Below are 26,182 nucleotides of genomic sequence, written 5' to 3'. Positions count from 1 at the left end.
ATTTTCACAAATCACATCAACACAAAAATTTATAGAATCTAAGTTGTAAATTTAAGAGTGTTACACTTATACAACTGAGCTCTCAACAACAATCTAAGGCACATTATTAAATTTTTTAAAAAATTTCTAAAAAATCAGAGAAAATTATCATAGACATATTTAATTATGTAGAACATGATTCTAAGTTAAAATAATTTCAGTTCAATATTCTAAGACTTTTCCTCATATATGACACAATTGTAGACAATTTAAATGCAATCATTATTTTAACAATTACTTGATCGAAACTAGGACTTCGACTGAAAATAATTATTAAAAATCACTATTAAGTAACTCTCAATTCTAATCTCAATGAGATATATGAGAATTTTGAAATTTCCTCTATATTTTCCACAATATATTCTAGAATGTTGGGGCATTATGATTGTAACATGTTGACATGGATGGGAACATGTTGATATATAAGTAAATTACAATAATAAAAAAAAATGTGACAGGTTTATTGCAGGTTTATCCAAGTTTGATAAAATCTACCTAAGATAAGGATATGTATTTAAAAAATATAAATTCATCTTTTTTAAACTTTAATCTATTCTTTCTTGTTAAGGGGTTGGGACGTAGATAGTCAAACAAGTCTTCAGTATGTCCCATTATCATGTGTATCTTATATATAAATATTTATGTTATGTAAATTTTTAGAAATAACTTGAAATAATAAATATTAGCATAAGAGTAAATTTGATAAAAAAATATAATATGTTTTTTTTGAGATTTATTAAAGTTATTTTCATTAATTTAATATAATAAAATATATGATATAATTTTTAATGATATTATGTGTTTTTTTATAATATATATTTACATTTTTAAATACTTAAATATAAAAGTGGCTTATTTATTGTTTGCATCGGGTCTGACTTGGTGAGTTTTGGTTTTGAACTAGAGTCCCGGCGAGTCATGGGGCCCCGGATGGGTCAAGCATTGTTTGTTTGTTTGGGGTGTTGTTAGGTGCACCCAGCATCGTTAACAAATGCCAAAACTACCCCTGCGTTATTTGCCTTTGCGGATCAACTTGATCCTTAAAAGACTGTATTTTTTCAAAATTTAAGCTTTATTTAAACAAATTTTCATTAAATTAATTAATTAGTAATAAACAATGTAGATATGTTTTATTTTTTAAATGAAATTTCTAATTTACTAAGGCAATAATAATATAACATTTCTAATTTAGTTAATTCCGTTCATAATATTTCGATGAATTTCGAATGAATTTTGAATCAAGTAATTTAAACATAAATAACATGTAAACGTTAACACTAATATTATAAACTAATATTATTAACCAAAATAACTTAAAATATACAAAATGTTCAGTCAAATACATCGTCCAAAACTAATAATATCAAAGGTGTGAATAAACTATGGTTGATCTGTGTGCCGCCTACGATGAGACCTCAAATACACATTGACGTCTTTTGTGACACCCCTGACAATCCTGAAGCATTTTTGGATGACCTCATGTGTCGATGTGTCTGGCATGACTTCATTTAGGCTGAGATGATGCTTCAATGTCTCCGCGATGACATGGCAAGTCTCCTGTTAAATTGAAAACAAACGAATTATACAAATTAGTATTAAAATAATTCAAGTAAATGACATACATGTAACCAAATAGTAACACTTACCACTACATGTCTGGGCTCGTCCGCATCAGAATGCACATGTGTTGATGCTGGTGTTGGCTCCTAAGGGAAACGTGACTCTGGCACTTGAATGGATGCGATATCACGAAGAACCAGTCAATGTAGTCGGGCGCACATTGACCTGGCACAACACATATGTCACCTACTGGCGCTAGATGGTCTGAGTAGTGCGCCACCTATCATCTACGTCATCCAATGATACCCATGAATCGACAGGGTGTGCAAGAATGCACTGGATGTATCCGAACTGGCGCATAACCCTCTCTGGTTTGTATCTGACAACAGCAGGCCCCCAACGGAGTTGTCCTAAGAAACATGAAATCAGATGAAAGTCTTGGACCAGTCGGTGCTCCCCATATGGCATCCAGTAGACATCTGGAATCCTGAGACGATCCAGGCATTGCCTGTACGTCGCTGTAGATATCTTCTTGACAGTCTTCTTTGTGGCAATCCACCGACATGCACGTGGTGACACCTCGTTGTACTCCAGATCAACATTGCACTCCACAACTGACGGAAAGTGCTCATATATCCAACACTACAAAGGTTACATGAAAATCATACAAATTTCAAATGAACGTCTGAAATAAAATACCCTCATTAAAACAATTTTGTAATTAAATTATGAAAAACATGTTAATTACCTGTAACAACGTGATGTAACCAACAACTTGTCGGCTGGTGTTGATACTTGCATCATTAAGCTAATCGTACACATGGACGAGGCCAGCAGCTCCCCATGCATACCTCCTAGTCTGAGTGAGGTCACGCAGGACGTCTAAGAACACAACATGAACATGGGTTGCACTCTTATTATAAAAAAGAGTGCAACCTAGAAGATGCAGAAGATAAGCACGAGCTGCAGCTGTCCAGTGCTGGGTTTGACATTTGAGCTGATAAATGTCTCATAGCCAAGACAGGCGTATGTATGGTGCAGTACAATGTCCTGTCTCGGCCATGGCTACCTCTGGTGAAACCATCAGTAACTCAACCAACATCAGCACCGCCTCGTCAATCTGCAGAGGTTGGAAGGCGTGGAAGTCATCAACGATCGATAGATGAAGAAGAGACGCGACATCGTCCAGCGTGATGGATACCTCCCCCATTGGAAGATGGAAAGTACTTGTCTCCCGGTGCCACCTCTCGACAAACGAGGATATAAGTCCCTGATCACCGGTGTCTACTGAACACGTGATCAGAGGACTTAATCCTGTCCCAGCAACCATCTCCTCAATTGCAGGAACAGGCCTGCCTAATTTATACACCTTCCTTCCATGGGAAGATAACTTCAACTCAGGGCGTTCCTGAATTGAAGTATAAAGGAACAGATAATTTATTAAAATAATATTTTAAAGTAACCAAAAACTCAATAAAAAATAATACTTAACAGACAACTTAAATTGAATATTATAAATATCTCCCTGGACCATATGCTGGCTACAACATGCTCAGCATACTCCGTAAGCACAGATGGGTCCCTGGGTCCACCAGGAAATCCCTCAACCTCATCTGCAACATCCTCTGCACCGGTATCCTGTACGCCAGTCTCTGCATCGGTATCCTGTGCGTCAGCATCTACCATGGGCTTATCGCTAGCTACATCAGGCTCAGCCTCTGGTACCGCAGGCGAGTCCACAGGTACCATAGGGAGTCCGCAGGTACCGCAGGCACATCATCGGCAACAGTGACAGGTACCCGTCGCCTGCGTGCCGATGCGGTCGGCCTTCGGTGCTGGGGAGCGCTGTCAGAATCATCACCATCCCCTCTCCCCAAACCTCTGCCAACAACCCTACCTAAGGCACGACCTAATCCTCTAGTCTTAACCATGATCTGCAAATGTTGTGCTATTAGATGCAAGCAAATTTGTGTTCTTATCTCAGTAGCCAAAGCAATCTTTCTTTATCTCATTTTCTTAAAGAGATCACATAATCTTCCAGTGTAGGTTATGATTTTGAATGTGTCTAAAAGTTATGTTAATAAGCATTAACTGTTGAATGCACTATTCTTGTTTTAGGATAAACTATAAAGTGCACTTACAATTAGTGATTAGAAAATTAATAATTGAGAATTGTGATAAAATCAAATACATGCATAACAATATCTGTAATTAACTACAATCTCAATCATTGATTTTCTATTCAACAGTTGTTACTTAGAGTGCTTTATTTTTAGAAGTACAAACCCTTCACATTAGAGGACCCAAATCCTTCATTATATTGAACCCATGTAATTGCACTAACACATGTCTCATCCATTCAAAATAAGGAGTTGAGCAAGGCTAGTCAAGAGTTTAAATTCGTAGCATTTGATGTATGGGATGCAGTTTCTTATGCCATGCTTTTTTGTGTATCACATTATAGTGGTCTCCAGTCTGCATCTTGAAGCTGTATGGTCATGGACAATTCAAAACTCATGCAATGACTTATGAATTTGATAGCTGGTTGATTGGTTATGGTGTTAAAAGTGTTCTGCAATTATTTTTCCTTCCTAAAATCATTTTTAGATATTTAGGAGAAGAAAATAAGAAGAAATTTTCTTGTGCACAAGTTAAAAATAGGAAAAAGTCAAAAGAAAAAATAAAATAAGGTCTCCTCTCCATAAGTTAAAATTAACTTATGCATATGTTAAAAATCAATTTTTAGAGAAGCTAATATGAGAGAGCTTCTACAAAAATAGTTCATCTTTGTACAAATAGTTGAATTGGGACATTTAGTAGATGTGATTTCAGTTGCTCAATGACAAATAATAGTGGATTTGGTGTTTTTTAGTGACTGGTGATTTGTTGTTGGTTTACTTCTAGTTTTTAATCTAATAACTTAACTTTTCCTGTAGGCACTTGAGAAATCCAAGTTTGAGCAATCGCTCGAGTCAATGAGGGAGAAAGAATTAGAGCTACATTGCAGACACATTGCACTCTATGGCCCACGTTGACACAATGATACTTATAAAGAAACTTTTAGTTTGTAGTAGGGACTAATGAAAGTTTAGATCTATTAATCATGATATCTAATCTTTAGAATGGAGAGAAAAACAACACCTTTTTTTCAAAGGCAAGATTCTTGTCCTTATTAATAAATCTAGTGATATGACCACAAACACAGAAGAAAGTAATGAATGGACAACTTGACAAAACGCTAAACAAAATCAGCAAAGCAATTTTGTTGCAACTAGTACATATTGAACATTGTTACCAATACTTTTTATATTTGCTTTGGTGTTTATTTATTAGCTTTGGTTTACCATTATATTAGTTTAGGTGTTCATATAATTTAACAACCATTTTGCATAATTTATTGCCTAATTTAAGCTTTAAAAATTTAAATTTATACGTGCAGATCAAGTTGATCCGCAAGTTTCATGCGGATCAGGTTGATTCGTAAGCTTCATGCGAATCAGGTTGATCCACAAGCTTCATGTGGATCAACTTGATCTGCATGAAGCTTGCGGATCAACCTTTTCTGCTTGTGGATCAACCTGATCCGCAAGTTCAACATAGCCTAAATACACAGCCTACAGATCATCTATCCTATTGCGGATCAACTAGGTCCTAACTTGTCTCTACTGTGGATGACCTAAATACTTAAGCAATCACCAATGGAAGCAATAAGGATGATTGAAAGCAATAACAAACAAGAAAAGGGACAATAGGCCTTACCCCGATGAAGCACGGAAGAGCAGCACCTCGTGGAAGAATGGAAGAAGAAGAGGCACTAGAAGGAGGGAGAAGCATCAACTCGCACGAAAGAAGAACAACCACCTCGCAAGGGAGATGCAGTAGCTCGCGCGGAAGAAGAATCACCAAGAAGAAGAAATGGCTCGTGGAAAAAGAAGGAAGAAGAAAAGCCTCGCGGAAGAAGGAGAAGAAGAAAAGCCTCGTGGAAAGAAGAAGAAATGGCTTGCTGGGTGCACTGGTTTTTTTTTTTTTTTAAATAACAAAGGGACATTTGTGACTTTTCGCATTAAGTGCTGGGTGCATCTGTAATAACGCTGGGTGCACCTAGCAACAGCCGTTTGTTTGTTTTAATATATTGCATCGACGTCGTTTAATTATTTTGGGAAAAAAATCACTAAACTAAAAGAACTCTCGTTCATCTTCTTCGTCTGACCCTCACCACTTCATTTGAAAGGAAACCCCTACTCCCTCACTCACTCCGCGGCAGCCGCCCTCACCGCCGGCGCAACCATCTGAAACCGGGGGCCCTGTGTCGCAGTGGTAGCACTGTCACAGTCGTTGAGAACGGTAATCGTTCTTCTCTGTTTATGTGGTTCTTTACCCGTCAGTTCACAGTGGCTGGAATATTAGTGCCTTACATTCCTATTCTGCGTTGGATTTTGGTATTTTTGCTGCTCTGGAATGTGCTTCCTTTTAGTATTGTTAGTATCTTCCCAAGCAATGCCTTTGTTTGTCACTATACACAGTTACACACTGATTTTGCCTCTGAAATGTGTATGCTAAACTTCAGAGCACCTCTTTAAATCTTGTAATTTATAAATATGCATCAAAGCTCAATGCGATTGCTTAATTTCTGAAATGTGTATGCTGAATTTACTGTAATTTTGCCTCTGAAATGTGTATGATAAATTTCAGAGCACCTCCTTAAATCTTGTAATTTCTAAATATGCAGCAAAGCTCAATGTGCATGCTTAATTTCTGAAATTTGTATGCTGAATTTATTGTGATTGTACTGTGATTTCAATCAGCAAGCTTTTTGAGATTTTTTAAGGTATGGTTTATTTTTTTTATGATTTTTTTAAGTACAAAAATTTTATAGGTTATGATATTTTTAGAATTTTTTAATGTAGACTGGGTCATGTGGGTCAACTATTGACTCACTGGGTCAACCCCTGACCCAGTACCCTATCCGGGTCTATGACCAGTCCGAGTCTAATAACATTGGGTCAGATACCCGGATCCAGTATTTAATTGCCATCCTACAAAATTTTCATCTTTTGCAGGGTCATTGTGAAAGGCCTCCTCCACCTGAGCCCTGAGCTCTTCGTTATAGCCATTTTGCAAAGCAAACATTCTTGTCCAATATTTCTCAGGTATTTTCCTTTCTCTCTCTATAAGGTTACACTTATGTCTCTTCCTCCCCTTTTATTTTGTTTTAATTTTTTTTGTTTGAGATTGTTTTTGGTACAATTATTTTATGTAGGTGTGGTTGTAGCTTACTTACTGGGAATCGGAGAAGCTATTTTTGTCCGTTAAAGTTTATTTTTTCTTTTTTCCATCTTGAGTGTGTGTGTGTGTGTTTGTTTGGTATCTGGTTTGCTATTTTGGAGTGAGTATTGCAGGTATTGTGTTGATTTGGCTTGTGGGATTGATTAATTTCTCCCCTTTTTGTAGTTTCCCATAGTATTTGGAAAAGCCTATCCTTTTGGCAACTGAGCATCTTTGAATTTTTCAGAATGTGAAGGGAGTGTCTTGAAATGTATCGGGCTTCAAAGGGTAATTAGGATTTAGGAGTATAGAAAGTTACACGACTGTTCAACTTTTGATTTTGTATTCATCAACAATATTGTTTTAAGTAGTGTGAACTAGGCTTTTTCTTTAATATAGAAGACTTATGAGCTAGGATTTAGGACTTTGCCTTTCCACCCCTGTTTTGCAAAGCTTAGTTGTTCCCAACTTCTTTCTCTTTCATATAACACTGTTTTATAAGTGATAAAATTCACTATCTTTCCCTTATGCTCCTTGATTGGCATACACTATCTTTATTGTTATTGACAATGTCTTGCATTGAAAATGTTTGTGTTTGACCAGAGTTATTAACAGTGACAAATAGCACTACTATGCCCGTCACATTTTGTGACAGTGCATGTCACATCCCATTCCTCTATAATCTATATCTTCCTTTCTTTTTCCTCATGCTACTTGTTATTATTATGCTGTTGTTTAGCTTAGCATTCCTCTTAAGTTAACTATGCTGTAGATTGATGGTGATTGTGTGTCTGCTGTCTAGACTCTAGACCATCAGACTATGATTTTTTATTTTTATTTTTATTTTTATGCTTACTATGATTTTTGATTTAAAGATGATTAGATGAATATGTCTTTATCTTTGGGTAACTTTGTATTTTTGAGCATTCATAAGTGTAGTATAAATCTTTTATCTTGCATCCTTCATCTTTGATATAGTAGCCTTCTCAATATCACCATACCATGATAGCATTTTTGATGTTGGCCACTCTGCTGTTGTCTGTGCTTGGTAACTATAGTCTTTGATAATTGATAGTAAGTAAAATAACATACTATAGATTTTTTAGTTAAATACTTCCTGTATTCATAAGTGTAGTATATGAATTGAATGTTAATTTTTATCTGATTTTGGTACCTTATATTATTAAAAGATTTAGATCTGCAAGTGTGTTTGTGTGTGATTGAAGAAGTTCCTTTACCACTTCCTCTGATGCTTCATGATTGCAATTTGAATTTAAAAGACCTCCATTTGAATTCTTCCTCTGATCTTTGCTTTCCTTGAGAAAACATACAAATAATGAAAGTTATGGCAATGTTTTCCTTCAACTGTCTTTCCTTTGTAACTTGGGTTTTGTAGCTTCTGCAGTTTAGAATATTGTCACTATGACAGGCAATGTCTTTCAACTGTGGTTGCAGTTTCTTTGGAGATTGGACCTCATCATAATAATGCTAATTGCAAAATCAATTGATAATGGCTTTTAAACAGGAAAATTTCATTTAGTGTTCATCTACAATGGCCAGATGGGATGCAATCCTATCTCTTCCAGTACAAAATCCTCCCACATTGGAAATTTCTTCTGCTGAGCTAGTGTGGTCAAAAGTGGAAGGTTGGCATGATAAATTAGATAGAGTAGCTCTAATCCCATATGCTAGAGTTGATGATTTTGTGAGGGGTGAATCAAATAACAAAGAATGTCCTACAAGATTTCATGTTGAAGCAAGGCGTCGACGGTCTCCATCAACACCTTTCAAGCAAAAGGTTGATGGCATACTAGAGTATATTTTGTAAGTCGTAACTGTATTTATTCAGTATCACTTATTCATTGTTCTTGTTTGTGGCAATCCATGTAGATTTTAATACCATCTAATGTAGGTATTGGTGTTCCTTTGGTCCTGATGACCATAGAAAAGGTGGCATTGTCCGACCAAGTCGTACCACATATGTTCCAAAGAAGAAAAATGCAGGTAGACCAAATACTAAGAGAGGTTGTATTTGTCACTTTATTGTGAAACGCCTCATTGCTGAACCTTCAGTTGCCCTGATCATATATAATGATGATAAGCATGTGGATAAAAAGGGTTTGCCATGCCATGGTCCACAGGACAAAAAGGCTGCTGGAACACGTGCTATGTTTGCCCCATATATCTCAGAAGATCTCCGTCTACGGGTTTTGTCTCTTCTATATGTTGGAGTCTCTGTGGAAACTATTATGCAGAGACACAATGAATCAGTTGAGAGACAAGGTGGTCCATGTAACCGTGATGACCTTTTGACTCATCGTTATGTTCGACGACAAGAGAGGGCAATTCGCCGTTCTACATATGAGCTAGATGATGATGATGCTGTTAGTATCAGCATGTGGGTAGAAAGCCACCAAAATCTGGTTTTCTTCTATGAAGATTTCTCTGATTCCAATCCATTTACTCTGGGCATTCAAACTGAGTGGCAATTGCAACAAATGATTAGATTTGGAAACTCTGGTATGCTTGCCTCAGATTCAAGATTTGGTACAAATAAATTACAGGTCTTTTCCTTTCTTTTTCCCTCAAATTGAAGTAACCAAAAACATATTTGTTATGATTCAATTTCAAAGAAACTAAAAGCAAGCACATTGGTAATTTTATCCAGTACCCCATTCATAGTCTTCTAGTGTTCAACTTGGACAAGAAGGCCATTCCAGTGGCTTGGATAATAGCACCAAAGTTTTCAAGTTTGGATGCACATCGATGGATGAGGGCTCTTTACAATAGAGTTCACACCAAAGATCCTACATGGAAGTTGGCTGGCTTCATAGTAGATGATCCATCATATGATGTTCTCGCAATCAGGTTGGTTAAGTCTATCAGTTACTGTTTAAGTTAGTATTCTTTTAATGCTGAATAAAATATAGAAATGCTTGCAAACTTTTACTTTTCTTTCAGGATTGCAATGTGAAAAATCAGATAATGTTATTAATAATTTGTGCCTGCTCATGAAATATGAAACATTTTGAATTTAATTGCCTATACTCTATTTTATAATAGAAAGACTAATCAGTTATTTTTTCTTTCATCGTCCCAAACATGCCAATATTAGCACTGACAGTACGTAAATGTAACTCGTTGTTCAAGCAACTCTTTAGAGTTCCTAGAGCTCCCTGTAAGGCTTGTTGTAAAACCCGTTGTCGGACTTGATTAATCACTCTTTGCCTGGAAAGTTGGATGCAATGAGGTGAATATTTTAAAATAGATGTTTCTTGTTTTAGACTTCAGATGATCTAGTGATATCTTCATGTGTTCTTTTTGTCCAACCCAAAATTAATCTTTTCAATTTTATTTTTATTTTTTTGGTTCTGTGGCTTATTATTGTAAAAAATTAACTAGGGTGTTTGTTTGGGGACCAATTAAATTTTGGGAAATGATTGATCTCTTAGAAAGAGTCTTCGATCCTGGTCATGAGCTTATTGGGTGCTTGCCTGGTTTGTGTCTGTGATGATGCTATTGCTGATGACTTGTTTGAATGTTAATATAGAAATTTATTTGCATTTTGAAATCTGAAGCATGCAACCTTGTTGTTCTTTATTGTATTAGTTCTACGAATTTATTTTATCACAACTTCTTGACTAACAAGTATGCATATTCTATATAATTACTAGGGACGTGTTTCAGTGTACAGTGATGATAAGTTTCTGGCGGATTCGCCATTTATGGCATAAAAACATAGTAAAGTGTTTGGAAACTGATATGCAAATAAAGATATCCAGACGGCTTGGATGGATAGTGGATAATATTTGTCGCCATCAAGGGAGCATGTCACTCTTTGAAGAATTCATGGAAGACTTTATTGATGAATCCAAATTTATGGACTATTTCAAGGCCACATGGCATCCAAGAATAGGTTAGTAATATCTAGATGGTGGAATGTGATTTATTTTCTTATGAAATTGAGAAATAATAGTATGCCCACAAACTTACTGCTTGTTCTTATTACTCTTTTGCCTAGAAAGGAAGAGAAGATCAGCATTTACTTTGATACTTTGTGCTCCAAGTAAATGCAAATTTTTTTATTTCAAAATTATGTATACACAAATTATATTTTAACTGTAAATAAAAATTTAGTATTGCTTTTCATGAACTTAAATTGATATGATCATTTCTAAGGTTATGATAAAGCTATTAATGATTAATAATGTTAATAATAATATATTATTCTTTAAAAATATTAATTTTGAGAGTTTAGTAACCTGCCAATATAATATAGCATATTAAATGAAGTGATTAAATTTATTAGCTTTTGGAGTTATAAAATTTTAGTTCTAAAAAGACACTCACAGAGAGGCAAATTATTATTTTAATGAAGATGGTAATCACTTTTCAAAACTATCTAGATTCATTTATATTATGGTAAATATTTTGTTGCCATAACAACACAGTTGGTCAACTTGATTGCTGCCAATATATTGTCTCAATGAATAGTTTTGATCATCACTTATAATTTATAATAGTTTTGGCTGGTCTTAGAAGTTAGTTTAACCATATTCTGAAAAACTATGTAATTTTACTGGTAGAAGACATATGTGTGATAATGTGGTGTTCAAGGTTTCTGATCTGAATATTTGCAAGGTCTTTCAAAGGTGTTGCTCTTATTGGATGGGCAAAACCACTGCATATTATGTGCTTATTATTGAATGTGTATGACTGTTGCTGTTAGTTTTGTTCAACTTATAATATTTGCTGAATATTTGTCTGTTAATTTAATGTCTATCAGGTTAAGGATAAGATTACATTATTGGATTTAGGGGATATGTTTATATTTATAATATGAAATTGTTATTGCAAGTTATAGACATTAAAATTATTTTGTCCCTTTGACGCAGGAACATGGATCAATGCACTTCAAACTCTTCCTCTTGCTAGCCAAGAGTCTTGTGCAGCAATGGAATTTTACCACAACCAACTGAAGATCAGGTTGTTGAATGAGAAAGACATCTGTGTTTATCAGCGCGCCGATTGGTTGGTTGACAAGTTGGGTACAAAAGTCCATTCTTATTTCTGGCTTGATGAGTACTCAGAAAAAGATGATTTTGCGCGATACTGGAAAAATGAATGGATGAGTGGTTTGACGTCATGGCGCAAAGCACTGAAGATTCCAGATACTGATGTCATAATGGAAGATGGATGTGCTAAGGTCACTGATCAAGATAAAGCTTTTGTTGTCTGGAATACTGGTTCAATGTTGAGCATTTGTAATTGTAGTTGGGCACAAGATGGCAACCTTTGTGAGCATATTCTGAAAGTTCTTAGTATCTGCCGAAAGAGGGGGTCCATTTTACCATCTGTCACTTTATTTCAGTATCACCAGGCACTAAATAACATGCTGCATTGCCCTCCTTTTGATTCCTTTATTCGTGATCACGCTGTGTCATTGGCAGTTTCAGTTCAGAAGCAGTTAAATACTCTACTCGATAAAGAAAGTGACCAGACTGTCATGGATCCTAATGAGAAACGGATCATTATTGATATTCCACAGGAATGGTTCAAGGTAGTCTCAACTAACCGGGATCAGGACTTGGTTAGTAAGAAGCGTGTCATCAATGATATTTTATCTGAGGATGATAATGGCTGTGAGGATAGAAATAATTCAAATGATGCCCCTGGATGTGCAAGTGCAATGAATGATATCGCTGATCAGGAGGTTGTGGATCACGGCATTGCAAGAAATGGCAAACTGTTTGAGAGTGCTGGAGAGGACAGTTTGCCTGCTGACATGGATGTTGATCCATCATCAACTTGTGTTAACCCTCCTGGGTTGGACCCTGTTGATGATACCGTTTCAGGTGATGCATTCCAAGAAAACAAAGAGAGGGGCTTGGCTACTATAGGAAACGAGATCTCCGCTTCTGAAAATGGTGCTTTGCCTAATGATAAGATTGAAGAAAATATTTCAGATAAAGGTGGCAGAGATTGTGCTATGGATGTGGATACCCCTTCATCAACAACAGAGGATGTGAAGCATTGTGAAATACATCAAAATGGTGTCAATGAGGTTCCCAGAGTCATTTCTTGCACTAAAGATGCTGATAGCCACTTGAGCCCCCCGTCAACAGTTACACCTGCCGAGCCACTTGCAGTTGATACGGGTGAAAATTCAGGTACCATCAAGGAGGATGTCTATTTGGGATCAAATACCTGAAATTAAATCGTGAATCAGTACACAGGACAATTAGAGACCAATGCCATTAAAGATAGAGTTTAATTTTGATAAACTCTTTGTAAAGATTTTTCATTGTTAATTCATTTGAAAATCATTAATTATTACAAAAGTCAATAATTTTCAATTATATAACAATCCATAACTGAATGATCGTGTAAAAAACTTACTCTAATATTGTATTTCAATTAAATTCACAAAGATATCAATTTGAGGAAATAATGCATTAAAATCTCCAACCGCAATTATCAGATGTCGATATAATGCTAAATAAAGTTTTGCTATAGTGAGGTGCATGAAGCTGTCAATTGATGTAGCTCACTAACTTACCACGGAAATTGCTGAATTTACGCTCTCTTCTTCCTTGTCTACGAAGCTCTCTAGTCGCTAGTATTAACTCAATAGGGCTCGTCATTATTGCCTTAGAAGAGTTTTATTTGTAAGGTTTTACAATTAAAAAGTTCTCATAAATTAGAAGTTAAATCAAAGTGGACATGAAATTCGAATTCCCATCCCTTATAACTCCCCCACATGAAGGCGATACTATACCATCAACAGACGAAAAAGACGCATCTGTATTAACCTTAACAGAGAGAATTAGGAGGATACCATCTTAATCAACCTCTCCTGCCTCAGCCATGTCAAAGAATTGTTTAAGGGAATTAAAAGTTAGTCCAACCTGCTGAAAGCTAGCTCTAATTTCAGCAACTAAGGCCTTCTCATGCATCATACATTGACTGAACAGTGAACACCATATCCTTCCGCGTTTTGAAAATAGCATCAAGAGCAATGAAAAAAACACATGCCCAATTATTTATTTTAAATTGTACCTCGCATCCCTCTTTTTTTTTACACTTTACATAACATTTCATAATTGTTTAATTCACCTTACACTCATATTTTCTCCCTCTTAAACATCATTTAATAATTTAACAGAAAGTAGACACTATACTAAATATGATTTTTAATGAAAATTTATGTATAAAATACTCTTATCTTCTTCCTCTTAACTCCATAAAAGACATGTTATCATTTTCAACCTAAAAATATTTTAACACTTTTCTTTCTTTTTCTTTTTTCTCTAATTGTATGTAAATCTACCTTGTTGGTACGCACATGTTAACACCCTTTCTTTTTCTTCTTCTTCTTCTTCTTCTTCTTTCTAGTTCAATTTTTTTCATGCGTGTTGGTTCGTTTGGTTGCTGCGTTTTTGTTAGGCGTGTTCTTAACAACACTTATTGATTGAATATGATCTTTTGTTTTTAAATTTTAGTGTTTTATTCCTGCATTTGTGCTTTTAACTCTTTCTTTGAAATATTTATTTTTTTATTGTTAGGTGTTCAATATAATGTTTCAATTAAAAGCTATATCTTCTTCAAGTACTAGGACAATTTGGTCTGCTCACATATTTCAATTAACGTTAGTTAAAGACGTTAACAAAAGGAGGTAAAAGTAATGTAAAAAAATGGAGGGGTATAGATGTACTTTGAGAAAAAACAATGCGAGTGTAATTTACTCTAATATTTTTGTTACTAATATTAACAAATAATATTAACTTAAAATTTATCAAATAATAATAAAATTTTTTAAAATATTTTTTGGTTAATTTTTACCTTTATCATTAACTAAATTAATAATTTCATATATTATTATTAATTAATTTTATTTGATAAAATTACTTTAGTATTAACAACAAAAAATAATTTAATAAAAAGTCACCAATAAATCAAGTGCAACAAAATAAAGACCACAACACTTATCCTCGAGAACTCGTTATGGGACATCACTGTATTATTAATATTTTTCTCAAACAAATATGTATAGTACATTTTATTTTTTTTGTTATTTAAATTTAAGTCTTTTTTAAAATTATTTTTCTAATTTAAAAAATAAATAATAATCCTTAACACTGGTAGTAAAAAATATTCAATAAAATAATAAAAAAATATAGAAAATATATTAAATAAAACAATACATAAAAATATATAAAATATTAAATAAAATAATATAAAAATATTAAATAAAACTATAAATTAAAATTAATTTAATGTTAAAAAATTACAACTTTGAAGTTGTAGTTTAAAAAAAAAAAAGACTTTAAAGTCATAAACCAATTTACGATTTCACATAAAAATCAAAGAAAAATTGGAAAAAAAACTAGAAGTCATTGATTTTTTCACGACTTAATTAAAAAAAAAAAAAGCAAAGTAGTAAAGAAATTTACATTTCATTATAACATATTGCACGATTTATCCCTATTTAGATATTAATTTGAAATTTGCTCGTATTTGGTAAATTAAAAAAAATATTTTTCTAGGGTAATATTAGCTTATATATAAATGTAAATAACTGATTGAAATTGCCTAATAATGGTGCTTAATCACCATTGCTATTTGTATACTACAATTATTTTTCTACATATGCTGCCTTAAATACTCAAAGAAACATTTTGTTGCTTATAGTAGTTATATTTGACTTTAACGTAATTGTCTTCATCAATAAAAAATACATGTTATCTTGAAAAAAAAATATATATCATGATTCACAACTCTAACGTGTTACTATTTATTGAAAAGAGAGAATAACATTGCAACGATTTTGAAAATTAAAAGATTAAATCTAACTTTTTAATAACGATCATTATAACTAAACACAAATTAACTTCTATTAATAAAAAAATCTCTTAAAATAAATTATTGTTTTTAAATCACTTTTTTAGAACACAAATAAACGGACCAATGCCATACATTTACCCCTGTCATACATTACAATTGTGATTTATAATTAGGTTTTATAATCTGAATATTATTATTTTGTAAAATTTATCATTCAATTTTTATTTTTTTGTCTAATTTACCACCCAAGTTTGTTTTTTTCAAAATTTATTATCCAAGTTTTTATTTACTCATTTTAGCTGTTAATAACAAAATGATATCATTTTTCAAAATAATTATAACTTTTGTTAGGGACACATCAACATTGAAAAAATACACAAAAATAAAAAATTAAGTAATAAAATTTATAATATTAAAATTTAAATAGTAAAATTCACATAATATTAAAAATCATGTGATAAAATATAAAATTAAATTAAGCCTTATATCAAATATGCGACACGTTGTTTTTGTACAACTAACGAGCTGCACGTCTAAAACAATATGCTACACGTCTACAAATATTGAGAAAATACGTTACTATAAAATTCACGATTCCTTAATAAATTGTTTTAGGAATTATTCCCCTGGATTCCATAAGTGAACCAATATAAAATAATTATTTTGATTGCAACTCCTTTTAATTTGGTGGCCCCACTCTGCTAATGAAGAAATGCTGTCCAACTAGTGGCTGTTCTGTGGTTATCATATTCCCACCCAAGTCCTATTCGCAACCCACACATCTCTCTCTCTTCAGAACATGGCTTAGCAGATGAAGTACAAGTAAGTTGATCATATTCTTAACCCAAATATGAATTATCCTTCAATTTTCAAAGCTTTCTCTTTTTGAAATCCAAACGGTTGTGTGTGTTTATGATACAAGAATATAGAAGAAACCGAATTCCCCCTTTTCTGTAATTTTTCATTTTAAAGCCGAGGAATGTATGCTGTAGTAGCATGTCTAGTTGTCTTTAAATGGGTATGTGGAAGTTTGAGTGATCTTTGTGAGTATTTTTTTTCAGTTTCTGAATTTTCATAAACTGTCGCAGACAGCGTCCGATGCTCGATCAAATAGTGTATTTTTCAAATTCAGTGACTTTGTTCGGATTTGTTCAATTTAGCCCTAGTTCTGATGCAAAACGCGGTTTCAGAATTCAATATACACCTTTCTTTTTTTGGAAAAATAAAATAAAATTGTTTAATTTGTAAAGATTTTATACTCCTAATTAATACGAAATAATCTTAGATATGGTTTTTAAAATGATTTTTACGAAAATTAACAACTTTACTATACATGTTTGTATGATTAGATGTCTGAGTAAAAAAACTTTATACTGGCGATGCATTATAATTAAATTTAAATAAAATTGTTTATCTGATTTGGGATAGCTCCTTTGTTTTTACTATGGGCTAGAAAAATATTTAGCTGTTTTTCTGTTGGCAGGTTATCAGAATTGTTGGTTCTGTGGTAGTTATCTGTGTACTTTGGTGACACTAGTTTTGTCCACAATGGACTTTCTTGGCAAAATCCCTTGGTTTAATGCTCAAGTGAACACAGATTTGGCGACTAATTCAATTCCTATCGAAACATTCACTGAACAACCTAAACAAGAACTTGGGAATGATCCCAAATTGCCCTTCCTTTCATTGTTTCCTTGGGGAAATCGTGCTGGAGAGAAATTTCAAAGACCATCTACTATCAATAAAGAGTTAAAGAGGCAAGCACGTTGTGGGAATGGTGTAGGAAAGGATGGTGAGGCTACCCCTTCGCGCTTCCGGCCGTATGTGTGTCAGGTTCCATGGCATACAGGGGTTAGAGCATTTCTTTCTCAGCTGTTCCCTAGATATGGACATTACTGTGGACCAAACTGGTCAAGTGGGAAAGACGGAGGATCTCTTGTTTGGGACAGGCGACCAATTGATTGGTTAGATTTCTGCTGTTACTGCCATGATATAGGGTATGATACTCATGATCAAGCTAAGCTGCTGAAAGCTGACTTAGCCTTTCTGGAGTGTTTGGAGAAGCAGCATGGGAGTACTAAAGGAGACCCTCATGTTGCTCATCTTTATAAGACAATGTGTGTTAATGGTATGCTTCTCACTAAATACTGTTAGGATAATACTTCAAGCCGGTTCTGTAAGTGCTTTTGGTGTCATTCTGTAATCAAAATTGGAGTTTCACTTCGGTAACACATAGAATAAATGTTGCCATTTAAGGTCAGCATTGGTTACTGAGATGAAGCTCTAATTTTGAATACCAAAATCACTTAAAGAACTGTTACCTAAGTTTTATTCATACTGTTAATCCTTTATGGGTTAATAATGTTATGCTTTGCTCTGTTATAATGAGAGTAGTAGCTTTTGAATATGTATGCTGACTTTTTTTCCTCTTTGAATGACAGGTCTGAGGAATTTTCTGATACCGTACAGAAGGAATATTGTGAATCTACAACAGTTTGGGCAACCTATGATTCAGTTTGGATGGCTTAGCAATTTGAGATGGGGAGGTTGGAACTTTCAGAAAACTCATAGATTGAGCTCACTGGGGGGAAGTACTGTGTCATAAATTGTGAATTTCATCGAATTTTGAAAGTATGTGATCCTGACCCCCCAGTCTTCAAAGTTCCTTTAGTTTTAACCTTCTGTTTGCTAGAGCATGCTTCTTATTGTTATGACTTCCACATTTTGTATAGACTATAGTAGTGTACATAGCTTGTTTTGTAAATTGCAACGTTTGGTGCTGCGTGACATCTTGGTGCCATAAGCAAACTTGTTATAATGAAAATCATTAGGTTGTGAATTCTGACTTGTTACTCTGTTCACTTATATTTGCAGCATCTGATTACGCCACGGATGGTTTGGTGTTGATATTTAAAAATAGTTAGTTTTGTAAATGAAAATGTTATTTATTGTGTGGAAAACCAATAATTTTTCAGATAAAATAGATGGTTATAAACTTAAGCTGTGGACAGTATTGTGCTTGTGTAAGTACATGTTGATGGGACTTGGGGTAATACGAGGAGGCTAACACGCCAAGGAGACTTTTATCTAGGGGGTATATAAGTGAATTTCAAAATTTAACATGACGTCTAATTCAAAACCTTAACCATTAGATGCACGAGTCTTCCTTTATGCTATTCAATTTGGCTCAACTCTATCTAATGTGAGAGCTTTTCATTCAACACATGTATACTCGAAGGGACTTGCTATTGGTCTCACTCCTATTGTTATTTGCTCCTACCATTGACCCCTTTTTTATTCCCAAAGTGTCCTTCCCATAGAATCATAATTTTATTGTATATCATGCATAACAGAACCATGATTTTATTTAGAGCCCTTTCACCCTCCCTCTCAATATAACGAAACCACAATTCCGTTATATCTTTTTTTGTCACTTCATACATAACAACGAAATCACGATTCCGTTATTTTTTTTGGCACCTCCCTTGACACAATGGAATTATAATTCCATTATTATTTTTTCAATAATACATTATTGTGTTGCACTACTTCAGGTAAAAAAAAAAAGACTTAATAACAAATCATGATACTGTTGTATAATTTTTTTTTAAAAAAAAGTTGAAAATAAAAATTAAATATATATTTGGTGTTTTTTTTTATTGGCTGAACACTACAATAATTGACTGAGTGCACTGCGTTTTATGATATGTATTGATTGAACACTACTTTTTTCTGATATGCATACCAATCATATTAAATATAGACATAATTTGAACCATTTATGGCTCACGAGAGAACAATAGATCTTCTAATATAAACAGTAGCAGGAGTTTGATGCAATACCACCTTTGCTTGGTATTCACTAAATTGCTGAAAACATTAAGAGATGTTGTGTGTTGTAATGGTGACATGATTTCATCCTCTGAAGGGATATTGTTTGAATGTCATAGTGGTCCTAAAGTCATCACAATAAGTGAAGACATGTTGTTTGATGGTTTAAGGAAAACAATTATGGATGCCATCAAAGGTAGCAGAATTTTACTTGACCTTTTTTACCGTTAATGTGTTTACGTAAGTGATGGTTGTGTTGAATACGAGTGTATTGAGCTTAAATGCAACGATGATTTAGCAGCAATTGTCTAATTGAGTTGAATGCAACATTTGACCATTCTCTAGATGAAATCTTTGTCCTGCTACTCAAACTAAGGAAACCAAGATTTGCTACATTGCTCTGATGCATGATAAATTTATGTAATCATGTTTTTCTTTTATAAAAATCGTACGCTAGTTCATTTTTTAAAGAAAAGTTTATATTATTGTACACTAGTTGTTGATATTTGTTTTATGAATCAACTTGAGAAACTATTATTGTTACATTACTAGCGCGTGTTGTTTAAATAGTTGATGAACACAAAAAGTAATTCAACCACAACATAAACTAAAAAATATATATATTTCAAAACAACATAAAAAATTGTACATACTACATCAAATCATAATAATAATAATAATAACATATGTCCAATACAATAATCAATTGCCTCTGTCATCCTTCTTGTCACCCTTGCCACCATCCTTGTTAGCCCTCTTCTTGGGTCTCTGTGTTTGAGTTGCACCCAACTAGGGATGACAACAGGCACGAGTAGTGCCTAACTGCTATCTGCCCCGCGTGTTAAAATACTCGCTCGTGCCCACCTTGTGAACCTGGGGTACCCGTGTGTGCAACTATCCATAGATATTTGTAAACCCGTGGATACCCATATCAATATCCATAAGTCCAATAAGAGAAGAAGTTCATCTTCAATTCCTCAAGTCTAAATAATACTAATAATAATAATAATAATAACAACTTCAACTTCAATTTCCATTCTTCAATTGATATTTTACTCTTCAACAACCTCACTTTGGTCACTTGTTCCTTGAAACAAAAAGCATCCAAATTAAAACCACTAACAATTGATATTGTTAAAATTGGAATGAAATATATATAACAAATATACTAACATCATCAACTTCTATTTCCTCTGACACTTCTTGGAGTAGCATTTTGTCCACTTTCAATTTAGTTGAGCCTAAAAAAGAAAACAAGTTCATTCAAATATATAAGTAATATGAATATCTAATTAAAAGTGTTAGTGTAATTTACTTTTCATGTCAGTCCAAAGCCAACCTTGGAGACACATCAATGCCTCCAAAGTATCTATATGTAATCTGCTATGATATGGAGCAAGAATACGACCAAATGTACTAAATGAAGACTCAGAAGGAATAGTTGAGATAGGAATTGCTAGAAAATATCTTGCAATCATTTGCAGGGTTGCATGTTTTAATCCATTAGCCTTCCACCAAACTAAGATGTCAAATTGTTCATTTAAATATGGCAATATTGCCTCCTCCAAATAGAAATCAAGTTATGTCTTACCATTTGAGGGATTAGTTTGCTTTGCACTCCAATGTTTTGAGAGACCTGACTTTCAAGCGTCTGTCTTTTTTTTTTTTCACAAATATCCCCATGTGTACTATGTACTACATTTGGATTTGAACATTGAGCTGAAAAACCAAACTCCTTACACTTCAATTTCATGTGATAGTCTCTTACCAACTTTTGACAAAGATTTCTTATCCTTTCAATTTCATAATCAACTTTGTCTCCATAAATTATTTTGGGGGTAGGGGGGGGGAGGGGGGATAATCTAGCAAGTCAACTTTATAATAGGGGTCTAACACAGTACCTACAGCCATCACACCCCAATATTTCTCAAATTTGGCAATCATAGATTCAGTCATTACATGAATAACATCCATAGGAGATTTAATCCACCCAATCAAAGCCAACTTAATTTCACATATCTTTGGGGGAAAAAACATTTGCAGTTGGATATGAAGAACCAAAAAATAAGAGTGTCGCATCATAAAATATTTCCAACCTTTCACAAATTTCCTTTGCCATTAGCCAATCATACTCACTAGGCAAAACTTTGTATTCACTATCCCTTTGTGCCAATCGATCAAAATACATCTTGGTAAGGTATGATCACTTGAAGCATTAAAAATGTAGAATTCTAACTAGTTTAGCAATTAAGAATCAACTTTGTACCAATTGAAATATTCATTTGACCACATGTCTCTATAAATCTATTTTTTCTTTTGGGTGTTGTCCAATAACTAACACTTTTTCTAACATGTTCAATGCAATAAGAGATTATGGACACACCATCTTTGACAATTAAATCTATTATACGAGCACAACAACACATTTGAAATAGTTGCCCACCCAAAATAAGAGACCTAGGTAGAATTTTTTGTATAATGCGGTGAATCGGTCAATTATAGCATCATTTGTTCAACAATTATCAACAGTCAAAGTAGAAAACTTTCTATCAAGATTCCAATTCATCAAACATTGAACCAAGACTTCAGCAAGAGTTGTGCAAGTATGAGGAGCAAGCACATAAATGTGCCTAAATTTAAAATAAAAATTTCAATTGCCTAATTAAGACACCCTTTATCCCAACATATATATATATATATATATATATATATATATATATATATATATATATATATATATATATATATAGACACACACACAAAAATAAAATAATTCGATAAATGAATTATTCTCAAATAACATAAACTAAATCATGTGGGTAAAAGGTCTACATTCGTTTCATATTACCAAATCAAATCTTAAATACAAATAAATTAAAAATGTCTCCAACTCAAAACAAGGTCATCCAAGTTTATTAATGATGACGACAATGAAGTTGTATTGTTGTGTCAGTATGGTGCAGATTGCGGTGACACATGGAGAGGTGCGTGATAGGTGAGGGAGGTAGGGTAGGGAGCATGTCGCCGAGGGAAAGAGGGAGTTAGGGTGGCTAAGGCTATGTTTGTGACTGAGGGAAAGCGTCGCATGAGTGTGTGTTACCGTGTGAAAGAAAGGAGCAAAGTGCACAATAGATAAATTAGGGTTCTTTTTAACTTGTTTTATATATATATATATATATATATTAACCATAACTAGTTATAATTTGATATAACTAGTTATCATTTTTAAAATATGGGTATATAATCGGTTGTGAATAAACTAGTTATATAAAAGTTATATCTAAAACTAATTACATAACCGATTATGAATGAATAAAAATAAGTTATTTGAAATAACCATTTCTATAAAACTAGTTATAGTTTTATGACTATAACTATTTTTTAAATAAATACAAGTTATTTGAAATAACCATAACTATAAAACTGGTTATAGTTTTATAACTAGTTATATAAAATTAGTTAGAGTTATAGTTATTTTTTTAAAACTAGTTTTTTAGCAACCATAGGTATAAGTCTGAGGTCCAACAATCTCTGCATAGTTTCTGATGCCTTCTAGAATCGATCATGCAATAACAATAAAAATTAGTAACTATATTTCCAGTGACAATTAAGGGGAAAAAATCAACAAAATCCAATTTGCATTACCTGACAAAAATAGTCTCCATGTGGTACACAGTTTGTTAGTGGTTGCCCAGGTTATGGATGTCATGGAGTGGATGGTAAATGTACAAGACCACATGGTGGTTGTTCCTCCTCCAGTGGAATAACATAAGGGTTGGATACCTTGTAAAACCAAGGCAGATAGTCAGAGGTACAAGCCCAGGGACCCCTAGGTGGCATAGCATCCCCCAAAGGAATGATATGTTGTTGCCACTCTGCCCACGCTTGATAACAAAGTTGATATGAAGGATGAGGAAGTGGCTAGCGTGGAATCATCTGTACATGGTCAAACTTGTTGGATCGAGTGGCCTTAGAATAATTAAGAAGGGGGGTTGAATTAATTATTCTTAAACCTTTACTAATTAAAAATTTACTCTTCTAAGGCTTTTACTTATGTTGTTAAGAGAATAAGGAGTAGAAGAGAAACTTAACCAAAAGTAAAAGCGGAAATTAAAATGCACAGCGGAAAGTAAAAGAGTAGGGAAGAAGGAGACAAACACACAAGAGTTTTTATACTAGTTCGGCAACAACCCGTGCCTACATCCAGCTCCCAAGCGACCTGCGGTCCTTGAGATTTCTTTCAACCTTGTAAAAATCCTTTTACAAGCAAAGATTCACAAGGGATGTACCCTCCCTTGTTCTCTTTGAACCTAGTGGATGTACCCTCCACTAGAACTGATCCACAAGAGATGTATTCTCTCTTGTTCTCAGTCAACAACCCAAGTAGATGTACCCTCTACTTGTACCACAAAGGATGTACCCTCCAATGTGTTAAGACAAAGATCTCAGGCAGTTAAACCTTTGATACTTTGTGAATGGGGATACAAAAGAATTCTCAGGCGGTTAGTCCTTTGAACACTTTTGTATAAAGGAATGGGAAGAATCAAAAGAATTCTCAGACTGTGTCGTTTTGAATTCTTTGACAAGAGAGAAGGGAGACACAAAAGAATTAAGGCGGTTAGTCCTTTGTTCTTTTGAAAAACGGAGAAGAGAGACACAAAAAGAATTCAGGCGGTTAGTCCTTGACGAATTCTTTTTGGCAGAGGGAGAAGAGAATGAAAAGATGAATAGCACAAGTTTTCAAGGTTTAGAAAACCAGAAAACTTTGGAAAGCTTTTGGCACAAAGAAGAAGAAGAAGTTCAAAGAGATTCAAGGCTTGTAAAAGATTGATTGAATAAGTGTATTAAAAAGCAAATCAAAAGCCTTGCTTTTATAAACTCTTCATGTTTGGCCAAGAAGACCATTTAGAAGAGTTATAACTTTTAGAAATACTTAAAACCAATTTGAAAAAGTCAAAAACCATTTGAAGAGTTACATCTTTTGATTTATTCAGAAACATTAACTGGTAATCGATTACCAAATCAGTGTAATCAATTACACAAGGCTTTTATGTGAAAGGATGTGACTCTTCACTTTTGAATTTGAATTTCAACGTTCAAAGGCACTGGTAATCGATTACCAAAACATTGTAATCGATTACAGCTTTTTGAAATTAATTGGAACGTTGTAAATTCAATTTGAAAACTTTTTCAAAAACATTTTGCTACTGGTAATCGATTACAGCAATCTGGTAATCGATTACCAGAGAGTAAAAACTCTTTGGTAAACATGTTTTGTGAAAAATCCATGTGCTACTCAGTTTTTGAAAAATCTTTTTCATACTTATCTTGATTAAGTCTTCTCTTGATTCTTGAATCTTGATCTTGATTCTTGAATTCAACTTTCCTCTTGAATTTGTTCTTGATTTCATCTTGAATATTTTGAACTCATTCTTTGATTGACCTTTGAGCTTTTTGTCATCACCTTTGTCATCATCTTTTGTTATCATCATTGTTATCATCAAAACATCTTTGAATCATTCTTGATTCACCATGAAGCTTTGCTTCTACAAAACTGTCTTAATACCCTCTCTAGACGATAAGGTCTTATGTTAGTCTTGCATATGATGAAGCCAGAGAAAAAGGTATGTTGTGCAAAAGGTCTCACACCCTTGTGCTCCACATATGGACACTAGACGACAACATCCATCCATAGGTCATCTAGTTTCTTCCTGATCGGAAGGGCAAGCTTGAAACCTCTCAATGGGTTTCATCTAGTGGCTAGTGGGTCATCCAAATCGTAAGTCTCCACCTCGCTATAGCCAACACTAGACAAATGCACAAGCACCTATGACTGTAAAAAAATGTTAATAAAAAATTAATTACAGTAATACAAAAGTATTAAATACTAAAATAATTTCATTATCATCAGTAATGTCATATTACCTCCACACTGCTTGTTGTTATATTAGCTCACATACTAAAGATGGTTGTAGAGGTATGTTAGTGTAGCTACTCCCCTTAGGTACTCATGACAAGCATCCCGATTATTGAGGTAGTGGAGGTAGGTGAGGTGGACACAAGTCGAGCTCTTGTTGGCAAATATCATATTGTCGATCAAGTGCAAGAGATAAGTTGTGGTGGCCTAAACATAGGACTCTAACTCAACATATCTCTAACACGGGTTTGCCAACCACGTCAACCTTACCTTGGCATCTGTGTTTGTTGCCACTACAGTCTCTATTGAAATTCTAAGATGAGTCATTAGCAAAACTTTTGTCGCGTTTCTATCAAAGGTCAACGAAACATGATCAATGGGCTTGCCTGTCATAGGCAAGTGCAACAAACAAAATACATCATCCAAAGTGATAGTCATCTCTTCGACAGATAGGTGGAAGAAAGACGTCTCCTGGTGTCACCTCTTTAAAAAGGCATTCACCAATGCCACACACAAAAGGAAAATAATGGTTTGGTTTCAATTTGCATTCATTTTGCATACATCAGATCGACAACTCAAAATGTACCCCATAAGTGCGAATGAGTAATTACGGTTTCTGAATTATCAAAAGGGTCAATTGCGAAGAATATAGATGGCACCAGACTTTATAGGGAGATATTTCTATTTAAAAAAAAAAAAAAAACATTCCACAGCCAATCCCAACTC

General features: G+C 34.0%; 3 protein-coding genes and 1 long non-coding RNA gene across 6 annotated transcripts; 2 read left to right on the top strand and 2 right to left on the bottom strand.

The window, feature by feature from the left end:
- Window positions 1-1,854: 1,854 nt before the first annotated feature.
- Window positions 1,855-3,348, bottom strand: LOC102668261 (uncharacterized). Its single transcript, XM_006584372.1, has 3 exons — window positions 3,148-3,348; window positions 2,669-3,007; window positions 1,855-2,241 (listed from the first exon to the last, which is right to left on the bottom strand). The coding sequence occupies exons 1-3, from the start codon at window positions 3,346-3,348 to the stop codon at window positions 1,855-1,857; spliced, it is 927 nt and encodes a 308-aa protein (XP_006584435.1).
- A 2,393-nt stretch (window positions 3,349-5,741) lies between these two features.
- On the top strand, window positions 5,742-13,197 carry LOC100819719 (uncharacterized). Of its 3 annotated transcripts, none has more exons than XM_003528543.5 (7): window positions 5,742-5,943; window positions 6,660-6,749; window positions 8,390-8,688; window positions 8,777-9,428; window positions 9,533-9,732; window positions 10,539-10,780; window positions 11,760-13,197. In XM_003528543.5, exons 3-7 carry the CDS (start codon window positions 8,417-8,419, stop codon window positions 13,073-13,075), a joined length of 2,682 nt encoding a protein of 893 aa, XP_003528591.1. In that variant the 5' UTR covers window positions 5,742-5,943; window positions 6,660-6,749; window positions 8,390-8,416; the 3' UTR covers window positions 13,076-13,197. The 3 variants fall into 3 exon arrangements, with proteins under 3 accessions (XP_003528591.1, XP_006583971.1, XP_014633681.1); XM_006583908.4 differs by having other exon boundaries at window positions 8,320-8,688; XM_014778195.3 differs by lacking the exons at window positions 5,742-5,943; window positions 6,660-6,749 and having other exon boundaries at window positions 8,642-8,688; window positions 8,777-8,868; window positions 9,006-9,428.
- A 3,183-nt stretch (window positions 13,198-16,380) lies between these two features.
- On the top strand, window positions 16,381-18,553 carry LOC100527124 (phospholipase A2 family protein). The gene is made up of 3 exons (NM_001248334.2): window positions 16,381-16,530; window positions 17,192-17,836; window positions 18,150-18,553. The coding sequence occupies exons 2-3, from the start codon at window positions 17,257-17,259 to the stop codon at window positions 18,311-18,313; spliced, it is 744 nt and encodes a 247-aa protein (NP_001235263.2). The 5' UTR covers window positions 16,381-16,530; window positions 17,192-17,256; the 3' UTR covers window positions 18,314-18,553.
- A 1,607-nt stretch (window positions 18,554-20,160) lies between these two features.
- LOC121175180 (uncharacterized) lies at window positions 20,161-21,284 on the bottom strand. The gene is made up of 2 exons (XR_005892396.1): window positions 20,713-21,284; window positions 20,161-20,626 (listed from the first exon to the last, which is right to left on the bottom strand). It is a non-coding gene; the product is annotated as an uncharacterized lncRNA (long non-coding RNA).
- Between the last annotated feature and the right edge of the window lie 4,898 nt (window positions 21,285-26,182).

The sequence above is a fragment of the Glycine max genome, chromosome 7, assembly GCF_000004515.6.
Source record: "Glycine max cultivar Williams 82 chromosome 7, Glycine_max_v4.0, whole genome shotgun sequence".
Lineage (NCBI taxonomy): Eukaryota > Viridiplantae > Streptophyta > Magnoliopsida > Fabales > Fabaceae > Glycine > Glycine max.
The sequence above is the reverse complement of the archived record's forward strand: the minus strand, read 5'-3'. Positions and strand labels throughout refer to the sequence as shown.

Bases quoted from the DNA above. Each gene is read 5' to 3' on its own strand.
- LOC100527124 (NM_001248334.2), top strand. From the start codon at position 17,257: ATGGACTTTCTTGGCAAAATCCCTTGGTTTAATGCTCAAGTGAACACA. The intron at 17,837-18,149 runs GTATGCTTCTCA...TTTGAATGACAG, and splicing joins TAAGACAATGTGTGTTAATG to GTCTGAGGAATTTTCTGATA.
- LOC102668261 (XM_006584372.1), bottom strand. From the start codon at position 3,348: ATGGTACCTGTGGACTCGCCTGCGGTACCAGAGGCTGAGCCTGATGTA. The intron at 3,008-3,147 runs GTTGTAGCCAGC...ACTTCAATTCAG, and splicing joins TTACGGAGTATGCTGAGCAT to GAACGCCCTGAGTTGAAGTT. The intron at 2,242-2,668 runs GTAGCCATGGCC...TAACCTTTGTAG, and splicing joins TACTGATGGTTTCACCAGAG to TGTTGGATATATGAGCACTT.
- LOC100819719 (XM_003528543.5), top strand. From the start codon at position 8,417: ATGGCCAGATGGGATGCAATCCTATCTCTTCCAGTACAAAATCCTCCC. The intron at 8,689-8,776 runs GTAAGTCGTAAC...CATCTAATGTAG, and splicing joins GGCATACTAGAGTATATTTT to GTATTGGTGTTCCTTTGGTC. The intron at 10,781-11,759 runs GTTAGTAATATC...CCTTTGACGCAG, and splicing joins CACATGGCATCCAAGAATAG to GAACATGGATCAATGCACTT.